Genomic DNA, 13,632 nt, shown 5'->3' on the forward strand with positions numbered 1-13,632 from the left:
ATAAGCCTAGTGTTTGTATCTTAATTATGTTTAAGACTTGCCTTGGCTATCAAGTTGATGCCTTGGCTTTATGCTTTTGCTTTAGCACTTTAGTGGTTGAGCTGCTGGCAATATAAGCACAGCCAACCCCCCTTTTGTAACCGTGAATTCAGTTGTTCAATTCAATCAAGCGGCCTTGGTCAAGCTGACCTCCGGCCTTTACCATGATTTGTGTGTGTTCTGGGCAACAATTGGCATCAAGAGCCTAGGGTTTTAATGCCTCTCCCTCCAGCGCCGCCGCCATGTCTACCTCCAGTTCTAGGCGCGACGCCGCCGCCGCGCAGGCACGCAGGGAGCGTCTTGAGGCCGCTGAGACAGCTGCGGCTCAGGCGGCCAAGGATGCAGCGGCCGCGGCCAAGGCTGCGGCGGAAGCCGCTGCAGCGCTGCGCGAGGAGCAGCAGGATGGCGACGAGGACGCGGAGGGCTCCATCACGTTGAAGGATCGCCGCCGCCGCGCATCGCCGTCTCCACCACGGCGTCGCAGGCGTTCTCCGGTCGTGCAGGTCTACCGTGAGATCGGGACCGGATGGCCGATGCTCACGCGCTCCAATTACTACGAGTGGAGCCTCCTCATGAAGGTGAAGCTCCAATGCTCCAGGCGCTCTTCCTCTGGGACGCCATCAAATACGACGGCGCCGACTATGAGCAAGATCGCCACGCGCTGGAGGCTCTCTGCGCCGCCGTCCCGCCGGAGATCGGCGCCACCATCGCCACCAAGCCCACCGCCAAGCTCGCCTGGGAGGCGATCGAGGCCAGGCGTGTTGGGGGAGACCGCGTGCGACGCGCCGCGCTCCAGCGCCTCCGCGGCGAGTGGGAAGGTCTCACCTTTCGCCCCCGACAAGCAAGTTGAAGACTTTGCCGTCCGCCTCACCAATCTGATGGAGCAGATGGTGCGCAACGGCGACACCGATCTCGACGAGGGATGCGCCGTGGAGAAGTTTCTCCGGTGCATGCCTAAGAGGTACGAGCAATTGGTCTTCTCGATCGAGACCCTCCTCGACCTCCAGGATCTCACCATCGACGACGTCGCCGAGCGATTCAAGGTGGTGGAGGATCGGGACCGCGCGTCGGAGGAGCAGGGCAAGCTGCTGTACTCCGAGCAGCGGCGCGCCGGCAGCAAGAAGGGGGACAATGCCAGCTCGGCCAAGGACGGCCAGGAGCGGCGTCGTCGACCCCGTGGCGGAAGGAAGAACAAGCCTAGGGGAGAGCGCGAGGCCGGTGCTGGTGATTCCGGCGGCGAACCGCGACGACACCTGCCACAACTGCAACCGCGCCGGGCACTGGGCAAGGGACTGCCCCCAACCTCGCCGGAACCGCGGCGCGGCTCACGTCGCGGAGGGAGACGTGGACATCGGGCTGTTCCTGGCGCACGGCGTCGTCGAGCTGGGCGCGCACCAGGCTGCTGCGCACGGCCACGTCCTCCAGCTTGACAAACCGCGAGCCCAGGCGATCCTCAACGCCACCATCGACGAGGAAGCGATCGACGGGTGGTACCTCGACAGCGGTGCGACCCACCACATGACTGGACGCCGCGAGCTCTTCGCCAACATCGACGGCGACGTGCGCGGGTCGGTGCGGTTCGGCGACACGTCGAGGGTGGACACTCAGGGCATCGGCTCCATCGCGTTCGAGGGCAAGAACGGCGAGAAGTGGGTGCTGCACGACATCTTCTACATCCCAGCGCTCAAGAACTCCATTCTGAGCGTCGGCCGGCTGGATGAGGGAGGATCGGAGGTGAGGATCAAAGGTGGGGTTTTGAGGATGTGGGATGAGCGCGGACGTCTGATGATCAAGGTCCAGCGCAGCCCCAACCACCTCTACATCCACCACTTCGTGGCGGCCGAGCCATCTCGTCGTGACCAAGCCTCGTCGCAGCAGGGTGGCGATGTGCTCTGTCTTGCCACACGCAAGGACGAGCAAGCCTGGCTGTGGCACGAGCGCTACGGCCATCTGCACTTCGACGCGCTGCACAAGCTAAGCTGTGCAAGGAGAACATGGTGCGCGGGATGCCAGTGATCAAGCACGACGGCCATCTCTGCGACACCTGCGTCGTTACCAAGCAGAGGCGTTCCCCCTTCCCCGCTCAAGCCAAGTACCGCGCGCAGAAGCAGCTCGAGCTCGTGCATGGCGACCTGTGCGGGCCAGTGTCGCCGGCGACGCTTGGCGGCCGACGCTTCTTCCTGCTCCTGGTGGACGACGCCACGCGCTTTATGTGGGTGTCACTGCTGACCACCAAGTCGGCCACAGCGGACGCCATCAAGCGCACGCAGGCGGAGGACGAGAAGGTGTGCGGGCGCAAGCTGAACGTGCTCCGCACCGACAACGGCCGGGAGTTCACCGCCGGGGAGTTCGCCGACTACTGCGCCGACGAGGGCATCACGCGTCACTACTCTGCTCCCTACTCGCCTCAGCAGAATGTAGTGGAGCGGAGAAATCAGACCGTGGTGGGCATGGCGCGGGCACTGCTCAAGCAGCGGGGCATGCCGGCCAAGTTCTGGGGCGAGGCGATGGTCACCGCGGTGCACCTGTTGAACAAGTCGCCGACCAAGAGCCTGCAGGGCAAGACGCCCTACGAGGCATGGTACGGGCGAGCACCGGCGGTGGCACACCTGCGCGTCTTCAGCTGCCTCTGCTTCGCCAAGGAGCTGAACCAGGTGCGCAAGCTCAATGATCGCAGCCGGCCAGGGGTGTTCCTCGGGTACGCGAACAATGCCAAGGCGTATCGCGTCTACGAGCCAGTGTCCCGGCGCGTGCTCGTGTCCCGCGACGTCTTCGACGAGACGCGTGGCTAGGACTGGAACAGCAGCGCAGAGCACGCTGCGTCCATGGCGGAGGAGCTCAGCATCGACTTCGAGCTTGCCGCCGCAGGAGTGCCAGAAGATCAGGACGCGCCCTCATCATCGTCGGCTGCCACGTCAACTGTCACGCTCGCCAGCTCCGGGGGAGCTCGGTGACGCTGTATCGCCGGCTGGTGCGTCGACTCTGCCTTCCCCTGCCTCGACGTCGTGCGCGTCGCCCTCCTCTGCTCCGGCACATTCCCCTGCTCTGGAGACTCCAGCGGCAACAGAGCCGGATCCGGCGGAGCAGGCCACTCCCCTGGAGGACGACGAGAAGCGGCTGGATGCGTTCTACGGCGGCGAACCCCTCCGCTACCGCACAATGGACAACATCCCCAAGGTGGAGCCTCGGATGTGCGCGCAGCTGCACTTGACGCATGCTGGCGAGCCGACCACGCACGCGGAGGCGCAAGGCGATCCAGCGTGGCGCAAGGCGATGGAGATCGAGCTCGAGTCCGTGGAGAAGAACCGGACCTGGGAGCTTGTGGATCCGCCGGCTGGATACCGCCCAATTACCCTGAAATGGGTCTTCAAGCTTAAGAAGGACGAGAAAGGGGCGGTGATCAAGCACAAGGCGCGGCTGGTGGCGCACGGCTTCGTCCAGCAGGAAGGGATCGACTACGAGGACGCGTTCGCGCCGGTGGCGAGGATGGAATCCGTCCGAGTTCTCCTCGCCCTGGCGGCTCAGGAAGGATGGCGCGTGCACCACATGGACGTGAAGTCCGCCTTCCTCAACGACGACCTCAAGGAGGAGGTGTACGTGCGTCAGCCGCCGAGCTTGGCCGTTCCCGGAGAAGAAGGCAAGGTGTACCGCCTGCGCAAGGCGCTGTACGGGCTCAGGCAGGCGCCGCGGGGCTGGAACGCGAAGCTGGATGCGACGCTTAAGGAGATGGGCTTCCAGCAGAGCGCGCACGAGGCGGCGATGTACCGGCGGGGCAGTGGGCGCTCTGTCCTGTTGGTTGGGGTCTACGTCGACGACCTCGTCATCGCCGGCGCTGATGCGGAGGTGGAGGAGTTCAAGGCGGCCATGAAGCAGAGATTCGACATGAGCGATCTTGGGCTCCTGAGCTTCTACCTCGGCATTGAGGTGCGCCAGCGCGCCAGCGGCATCTCTCTGTCCCAGGCACACTACGCCAAGAGGATCCTCGTGCTCGGCGACATGGTGGACTGCAACTCCGTCCACACGCCCATGGAGGAGAAGCTCAAGCTCAATCGCGAGAGCGAGGCAGAGGAGGTCGATGTCACACACTACCGGCGACTGGTGGGGAGTCTCCGGTACCTGGTGCACACCCGGCCGGACCTGGCGTTCGCGGTCGGGTACGTGAGCCGGTTCATGGAGCGGCCTACGGCGTAGCACCTGCAGGCTGTCAAGCGCATCCTCCGCTACGTGGCTGGGACGCTGGACTACGGTTTGGTCTACAAGCGCATCCCCGGCACGGCGAGCTTCGTCGGCTACTGCGACAGCGACCTCGCCGGCGACGTCGACACAAGTAAGAGCACCAGCGGGACCATGTTCTTCCTCGGCGGATGCTTGGTCTGCTGGCAATCCATCAAGCAGAAGGTGGTGGCGCTTTCGAGCTGCGAGGCAGAGTACATCGCCGCCGCTTCTGCAGCAACTCAAGCATTGTGGTTGTCCAAGCTGCTCGGGGAGCTGCTGGGCAGCAAGGTGGATGTGGTGGAGCTCAAGGTGGACAGCAAGTCTGCCCTTGCGCTGGCCAAGAACCCGGTCTTCCATGGCAGGAGCAAGCACATCAGGATCAAGTACCACTTCATCAGGGATTGCCTGGAGGATGGGAGCATCAAGGCTGATCACATCCCCACTACTGATCAACTGGCCGACATCCTCACCAAGTCGCTAGGCAGAAGCAGGTTCCTGGAGATAAAGAAGAGGATTGGGCTGGAGCAGATCACTCAGTACTAGGCTTAGGAGGAGATTGATGGCATATAAGCCTAGTGTTTGTATCTTAATTATGTTTAAGACTTGCCTTGGCTATCAAGTTGATGCCTTGGCTATCAAGTTGATGCCTTGGCTTTATGCTTTTGCTTTAGCACTTTAGTGGTTGAGCTGCTGGCAATATAAGCACAGCCAACCCCCCCCCCCCCCCCCTTTTGTAACCATGAATTCAGTTGTTCAATTCAATCAAGCGGCCTTGGTCAAGCTGACCTCCGGCCTTTACCATGATTTGTGTGTGTTCTGGGCAACAGAGAGATTGAGCAGCCCACATATAAACCACAAAACTAACATTATCTTAGCTCTCATATTACCATAAATAATAGACTGACAGTACAGTGGAGGTAAGGACATGTCATATATATGTCACAATGCATGTTTGCAATCATGAAGACAAATAATAGCAAAAACCTAAAACATTTATACATAAGTGACTGGAAAAAAAGGCAATACAAAAAAAATGTAAGTGCTCCCAAACATGATTCAATGAATATACTTGTTAAAAAAATATACAGATTGATAAAATTGAACCTGCAGTGACTGAATTGTTAAATCGCGTTCTTGCATCTTTAGTTTCTGTTCTTGTTCAACTTTCAAAAGTTGAGAAATCTGATCCCTTAGCTGGTTATTCTGCTCTTTCTCAATCTTGTGCTTCTCAGCAAGCATTAAATTTTCAGACTGCAACCAACAAAGAGACAACTAAAATGTCAAGTATCTTCAATATATAAGAACTCAAAAAGAAATGGATGGAATACTGTATATCAAGTCTGGAAGCTATTGCTAAGTAAACTGCAACCAAGAGTCAGGGTATCATATTGCATGGATTTTGTTAGAAAGGAGTATTAGCCCTGTAGGGCCGGCCCATGCGGGCTGTGCGCCCGGCCTGTTGCCGCGGCTAGGTTTTATGGTATTATTGATAGGACAGGCCGGGCGCAAAGCCCGCATGGGCCGGCCCTACAGGGCTAATACTCCTTTCTAACAGATTTAATAAATGCATCGTAACAGGAGTAAGAATGAATAGTGAAGGTGAAGCAAATATGACTATCCACTTAAGCAAGCAAGGCCTTCTTCTCAGGGAATAGCAGGTAAGGAGCCTAGTGAAATATACTGATGATAACATTAAGATCCACAGGATCCAATGAAAAGGTACATACGAGACAACAAGAAATGACCAGCACAAGAAAAAAAAATGGCTTATATAAAGCCTGTCTCTAAAGAAATATCAACAACTCCTCTTCTTGCTCCTCAAGAACAAACAATTACGATTCAGTATATGTACCTTTTCAGAACAATGTTTCATTGCTTCATCCATTGAGAGAAAAAAAAAAGATTCCACTGGTGAGAGAGAGAGAGAGAGAGAGAGAAATCCACTAAATATAGTATCTGAATGTGCATCCTTATTGCTGCTAACATATTAGAATCAACTAGTCCCAGGATGCTGAAATCTCTGACCTCAGAGAAATTATCATCCAAACTTCAGATAACTCAACAGAAGAATTTCTAATTGCATCATGATTGACTGTCTTGGGTACTAATTTAATAAAATCAGAAGCAAAAACTGCAGACAAATCAAAAGCAACCTTGAGATCAGCTTGGAGTGTAGAAGAAACTCTCCAGGCCTTCTGAACTTCATTGAAGAGCAGTGTGCATTGGTTGTTAGCCTCTTTTAGAGAATGTTTTAATCCCAGAACTTCTTGCCGCAAGTCTAGAACCTCCTTTTCTTTGTCATGCAATTCTTTGCGTGAATCATTTGCCTGTAAATAAACCAGAAAGGTGGTTACAGGTAGTTATACTATGAATGATGCTGGTGCAGTGCCAGACTTGCATGTGGGTTGTTCAACAAACAAATGGGATCCAAGGATCAAGCTTCCTAACATATTTATGCTAATAAAAATATTATTTAATAATTCTACCCACTAGATTGGATGTTTATGCAGCACTAAAACTAGCAAAACATTGTTAGAGTATATTTGGTAGACAGCATAGCTCCCAATGGCTCTTCTTTCCCACCTCCCTTCCCTTCTTCCTTCCCAGCACTACAAACTTTTACTATGGCTGTGTAGCATGCTAATTATGAGCACCCAAGAAGAAAATGTGACACGAAGCCAACAACATCGAACATGTAGACACACAGGAAAAAAATCTGGGATTGAGTGTATCAGTAACACAGGTTATTGGAACAATTTAGATATCAATCAAAATATTCAGAATCATACCACATCTTTCCATTTCTTTATTGTGTCACGATTGCCAAGGCTCAGTTCAGCGTTTCTTGCTCTTGCAGAAAAACTGAGTGTGGACAAAGTTTTTGACAAATTTGAAGCACTTGGACTTACATGCACAATCAACAAGATCTTTGAGCTACTTCCTGCACCAATGAAGGTATGTCAAAATACAGGCACTAACAGAGGGCAAAGATCACACTATGCCTCTGCTTCTAATGGAGGAGCAGAAGCACTCCATAGTCAAAAGACGACTTTGTTTTCCACAACAAAGGTGCATTTTGTTTGGGGGAAAAGAAGCTAAGAAAAATTATTAACTAATTCAACAACTTACAGTACTTAGCATTTCATTTTGTTCCTTGCGACTATTCAGGTGGATTACCTCCAATTCATCAAGCAACAATTTTTCCAACATGTTTACAGCAGAAAGGCATCAAAACAAAGTAATAGCCCAAGAACAGAGCTACCTAGTGAGTCAGCTAAGATTTGTGTGATTCTTGAATTCCCTGATAGAATAGGCTCCTTCTTGGCGCTTAAAGAGGCAAAAGCATCACCCAACCTATGCAAACAAAAGATGGGGGCAGCTTTAGGTACAAGGAAAATAATGCACCATCAAAGGTAGTATGCCACATAACAAGGACCCAGTTTACTAGGAACCAAATGGCCAATGATTATAACAAACAGAAACTAAGAAATATGGTCTCAAATTGAACTACTTACGCAGAAAGTGACTTCGAGACATGAAGGAAATCTGCTACATTGTCCCTACTGGCATCTTCTTCAAGCAAGCATTCACTTGCTGACAAATCCACTAGAGAAAGCTTACTGTACAGATGCTCTCCTGTTACGTAGTTTCTGTAGTGTATATGAATGGTAATGATCCTGAGAAGAACAATTAAAACAACAAACCAAAAACTCAAATTTCAATAGACAGGTGACGATGAAGGAAACAGAACACTGCAAAACAGAGTATTAGCAGCCTATAACCAGCTGCTGAGAAGAAAAAAAGTGACTAACAAGCAAGCAGGAAAGAGCCTCATTTTTATTTGCAGAAGAGAAAGTGTGCTATTATTAAATTATCCAGCAAGCAAATGGAGCTGGCAGTTTATGTTCAAGGAACAAAGCCCGAGATGGCAGTCTATCACCTAACTTGCATGAATCATTACATGCTAAAAATAATTATATCAAGAGTTAAACAAGTAAATTAAAAAGAATATAAGTATACATAATAATAAACAGTGATAGCATACTACAGAAGCAAAACAAGAAATGTTTCACGTACAGGTGAGAAACCATGGCCTTTGGCAAATTTACTGATCGATTTTGAAGTGCTGTCTTTAGTGCCCCAGAAAACTCCAGTGGATTTTCAACCTTTTCTTGGACAAGTTCCACAAAAGATTCTTGAACACCCATTCGAACTTTTGGGACAGTGCTGCTAGATTCTGACAGCAAGTCCCTAACCTGTGTTGGAAAGAATACGCAACCTTAGCTCCTTATTAGACCACACACAGTAAAATAACATGGAGCATGTCTTTATAGCATAAAGAAAATCAGTGACAATATTGTAGAGCTCAAAGGCACCTGATCATTGTAAAGCTCACAGGCAGTAAAATAGAAGTTAAAATGCGCAGTACAAGTAGTATCTGAGTTTGAAAGATCAAACAGTTCTTCAAAGCTCCGCAGATATAAGCCACGATCGTGACTAGATCCTTCCTGGAAAGAGCACATGAAAATTATGTAAAAGATGTTGCACACATGTATTTATACACATGTCAGAAAACAGCTAAGAAATCATGTAAGAATATCAAGTAGACTACTGATACTAAATGACAAAGTGGTACATAGATATCCGAGGAGTCGAAATCAGATTTACCCAAACAAAGTAATTCTAAAACATTAGCATCACCAGACAAAGAAACCGTAGCATCACCCATGAAAGCTCATAACATACAACATTTACCCACCAAACCAATGTAAGAGTGTCACTTCAGAAGTCTGCTATGTTTCTATGTGCAAGCAATTAACACTTATGTTTTATTCTGGTAGCTTTGTAAAATATGTTTCTTTTGTGAGATGGCATAAATTTGCGAAAGACCAACATATAGCAAGCCATTGTTTAGACATAGGAAATGAACTTTGATTGAAGTATGAAATCAAAGTGTCAGATTGCATCAGATCCCACAATTCATATTAAGTTGGGAGCTTGGTGGTTCAAATGCTGTGTAGCCTTGCCCTATGAAGAAGTATTTAAGACAGTATCTGCCATATCAGGTAAGAAATTAATATGGTTCTAAAAGACAGTTTGCACATGACTAATCCAAAAGAGTAGTTAAAAAGTGGCACGTGCGAAGGTGTTAAAAATAACCCAAGCAATGAACTTTCTAGTATGGGAGTTAAGGGGGGATAAAATGTGACAAAAAAAAAGTGATGCTTACCAGTGTATGTGTTTTGCCGGAACAGCTTTGACCATATGCAAATATGGAAATATTGTAACCATCCAGGGCAGATTGCACAAATGGTTGAACATCGTGGAAAAGTTCACCTGAAAGGAAAATTGAATGACTGAAAAATGTATGGGCAATATTGTAGGACAACATTGTATTCAATGACGATTTTGCACAATGTAGATCCTTTGAAGTGCATCCTACATTGCTGTACAGCTACCAATAAGAAAGAATATTTAGAACTCCACTCCACAAGTCTTACCTTGCCCAATGTGGGGCCCATATACCCTATCAAACTCATAATCCTTTTTAGGATTGGTTAGAGATTCATCTCCTGTGTTTACACGGATAGTAAAATCATCTGGAAACTCTACTACTGATGGACCCTCATCTTCAAACAGTGGCCTGCTACGACAAAACACTTTGACATTGCCTGAAAGATGGTGAAATTTTCTAAATTATTACAAACAACTAAAATATGCCATATATAAAAGAAATTTTTAAGCTGGAAAATACTAGAACATTGCCTGTACCTTTCAATGTCAATAGGTCATTGAAAAGCCTTTTCTTCTCATGAATCAAAGGGGTGATCCTAGCTTCAGTCTCAAGGGCAGCTTGATCTAAACCAGAAAAAAAAATCTCAGAAAACAATGCAAGAGAATACAAAGCACAAGGATGATAACTCAAAAGAGAGCATGAGTTTGGGGATATGAGAGTTGCCACTATACAATAAGCCTCCTTGGCACCTGCACAATTGACTGGGATACAAATAGGGAAATAAAGGTATCCCAACCGCAATACCATATGGTGTGCCAATCAACTAAATTTACTAAAATAAGGACAATGCTTCAGTTTACTGAAAGACGTGAAGAGTGAATTTACCTAATTTTCGAGTTCTGTCAGCAAGAAATCCAAGATAGCGGGTGACACGGCCCAGTTTCGCATTAGAATACTCAAGAAGATCGCTAGCTTCCTGTCTAAGCTCCAAGCAGTCCTCTCTAGCAAGCTAAAAGAGTTTAAAAATGTAAGTTGGCCATAAATGAGTAGATGGCAACATAGAGAGAGAGAGAGAGAGAGAGAACATGAACTGGATAAATACACTATCAAGGACAATAGAATGAATAGATCACATTTTTATGTGATACTACTATCGTGCTAAACCATGGCAGTAAACATATAAAACTGGATTACAGTGTTGCCCAGGAATTTCTTTTTTGGGACTCTATAACTCATTTGCACTACTTCATTCCTTGTGATCAGGTCGTACATTACTTCTAACACTGTCCTCCCATCACACAATAGTCAAACGGAAGCGCACAACACTATCACAGTATCACTAATGGCCAACCACATCAGTAGCTGAAGCAAATTGGCTCCCTAATCCCCTGAATTTACAGCAGTGCCAATCAAACACGCTCCAATTTAGTTCACACATCCAACAAATTTTAAATTTCCCAACATTTATCTGCAACAGAACCACCACGGCGAGCTGACCCACTATTATACCTTCACTAAGGCCCAAACAAAATCGACCAAAATGGTTTCCAATCAAATCACCTCAACTGTCAGAAGCCCAAATCATCTGCGTCAGTAAACTCAACAGATGCAAAATGCTTCATCAACGGCGGCACTCCAGCACCTTACAAGCTACAACGCCAGCTCACAGCGGCTCCCGCGAACAAATCGAGCAAACCCCAGACACGCCACGAGCATCCGCCGTCACCGAATCAGAACCCAAGAGGCGGGAGACGCGCACCTGGACGCTGTCCGCGAGCTGCTCGAGCCGGTCCGCGACGAGCACCGCGTCCCCGGGCGGCGCGCGGGGCGCCCCGGCGGAGGGGCGGAGCACCATGGCCGTCGGCGGCGCCCGCGGCATCGCGGTCGGGGCCGCCGCCGCCGCCGGCGTCGCAGGCTGCGGCGGCTCGAACCCCGGGACGTCCCAGGACCAGCGGCCGCGCATGTCCGCCATTGGCGCCGCGGCGGCCGGAAACCCTAGATCGCGAGGGGGTTTAGGGGAGGGGAGGGAAGGCCGGACCGAGGAGGAGGAGGCGGTGGTGGTGGACGGAGGAGGGAGACGCCCGCCTCTATTCTATCTATCGCTTCGAATGGGGGAGAGAGCGGAGGACAGGGGCCAGAAATTTTTCCGCTCTCGCATTTCGTTTTGTTCCTTCGCCTTCTTTTGTTCGGGTGACCCCGCCTCGGCCGATGGTCGTGGTGGGAGCTTTCCAGCATCGGTTTCTGGACGTGTTTAGATGTTTTGAAAAAAAAATTGTTATGGAATTTTGTGAATTTGAAGTACTGAATGAAGTTTATTTATAAAACTTTTTGCACAGATGGGTTGTAAATCGCGAAACGAATCTAATGATGTTAATTAATCCATAATTAATTAATAATTAGCGAATGATACTGTAGCATCACTGTTGCAAATCATTTATTAAGTAGGCTCATTAGATTCGTCTCGCGATTTACAACTAATCTATGTAAAAAATTTTATAAATAGACTTTATTTAGTACTCCATACATATGTCGAAATATTTAATATGATATGATGTTTTTTTGTTTACGGAGTGGGAAGAGCCTCCGTTCGTTTCTGGCCGGGGTTTGAAATCGACGGGCTCGACGCGTGGGGGCGCAGGGTAGTGAAGTCGTGAAGGGAGTAACTGCTTGGCGTACCCGGTGTTTTACCTGCGGGGTCATTAATGCCCCTTGACAAACCTTGGGAAACTGTTTGGAGTAATAAATGGAGCGTGTTGGCAAATCTTTCGGGTCTTGTTTAGATTCCAAAACGCAAAATGTAAAATTTTTGTAAATCACTTGCATAGTATATTAAATGTAGTCAAAAAATAAATCGCATTACACAAATAAACTGTAAATCGCGAGACGAATCTAATGAGCCTAATTATGATGTGATTAGACACTAAATTGCTACAATAATGCTACAATAAATATACTCTAATGATGAAATAGTTAGGCTCATTAGATTCGTTTCGTAGTTTACAGACGAGATCTATAATTAGTTTTGTGATTAGTCTACATTTAATAGTTCAAATATTGAAGATTCCTTTATAAAAATGTAAAATGCAAAGTGATCTAAACACACCCTCAATTTTGGAGTTCAAACGCAAAGGATAAATCGATATCTTTTTCTATTATTTTTGCCAATTCATTCTTTCCTTGAGAAATGAGAAAATTAGTTGATCGGCATACTTTGCCACTTGCCACCGGAGCAGGTGGTGCGGCTATCAATTTCTCAATTGTTGTAGAAAAGTGAATGAAAAACTGATGATCAATTATTGTACTGTATATATATATATATATATATATATATATATATATATACCTATGTGCTAATCTACACCCTAGGTGTAGAATAGCATTCTACACCCCAGCCACATCAAATCAGCCCACTCAGCCACAACCGAACCGAACCAGTCCACCACCTCCGGCCCGACCCACCAGCTCCCACCCCGCAGGCCCACGCCACCCCCATTCGCGCTCACCCCCCCCCCCCCCCCCCCCCGCGCGGGCCCGACTGCCCCTCCTGAAGCACCCCGAAGGCCCGACCCCCACCCACCCCACGCAAAACCTAATCCAATCGCGCCCCTCCAGGTCTCGGCGACGGAAGCGCGCCGCATCCCAGGCGGGCGGGGGACGGCGGCGGAGGCGCGGCCGCAGCCCGGCGTCGGGATCCACTCCCGCGCCCTCGAACGGCGGCGTCCGGAACCGAGGTATCCCCCTAGCGCCCTCGACCTCACAGCGAGCCGAAGCTCGGCCGGCCTGGACCCTCGCGGCCAGGTGCGCCCCCGGAGGTGTGAGAGGAGTCGCCCCTGCTAGGGGTGGGGGAGCGCGGCTTGGTGTGAGCGCCACTCGCCCAACGCGCCTAGCCCCCATTTTCTGCACATTCCACGATGAGCGTGCGTTTTTCCGCTGTGCAATCCCCCGATTCCGGAATTTTCCATGCAATTTTTTTATTCTAATTCGATTTTTTTGGGCGCATATCGTGCAGTGTCTTGCTAGTGTTTGAACAAGCAATCCAGTAATCCAGTAGTAATCAGTAGTTAGACTTTACTGAATGTTTTTGTTAGGATTTCAGCACCAATAAGTAATTTGTTAGACTTTACTAGATTTAGTATTTTTTT

At 49.5% G+C, this 13,632-nt stretch overlaps 1 protein-coding gene across 1 annotated transcript in view; it reads right to left on the minus strand.

Moving 5' to 3' along the window:
- Positions 1-11,607, minus strand: part of LOC120670844 (kinesin-like protein KIN-14L) — a 28,034-nt gene extending 16,427 nt beyond the window's left edge. The window contains exons 1-12 of the mRNA XM_039951012.1: positions 11,250-11,607; positions 10,376-10,499; positions 10,027-10,113; positions 9,756-9,926; positions 9,485-9,591; positions 8,631-8,762; positions 8,332-8,510; positions 7,770-7,931; positions 7,517-7,608; positions 7,044-7,195; positions 6,408-6,581; positions 5,359-5,505 (exon numbers count right to left, since the gene is read on the minus strand). Of these exons, the coding sequence (XP_039806946.1) occupies positions 5,359-5,505; positions 6,408-6,581; positions 7,044-7,195; positions 7,517-7,608; positions 7,770-7,931; positions 8,332-8,510; positions 8,631-8,762; positions 9,485-9,591; positions 9,756-9,926; positions 10,027-10,113; positions 10,376-10,499; positions 11,250-11,462 (1,740 nt within the window). The 5' untranslated portion in view covers positions 11,463-11,607. The remainder of the gene's footprint in view (positions 1-5,358; positions 5,506-6,407; positions 6,582-7,043; positions 7,196-7,516; positions 7,609-7,769; positions 7,932-8,331; positions 8,511-8,630; positions 8,763-9,484; positions 9,592-9,755; positions 9,927-10,026; positions 10,114-10,375; positions 10,500-11,249) is intronic.
- Positions 11,608-13,632: the final 2,025 nt, after the last annotated feature.

The sequence above is a fragment of the Panicum virgatum genome, chromosome 4N, assembly GCF_016808335.1.
Source record: "Panicum virgatum strain AP13 chromosome 4N, P.virgatum_v5, whole genome shotgun sequence".
NCBI classification, from domain to species: Eukaryota; Viridiplantae; Streptophyta; class Magnoliopsida; order Poales; family Poaceae; genus Panicum; species Panicum virgatum.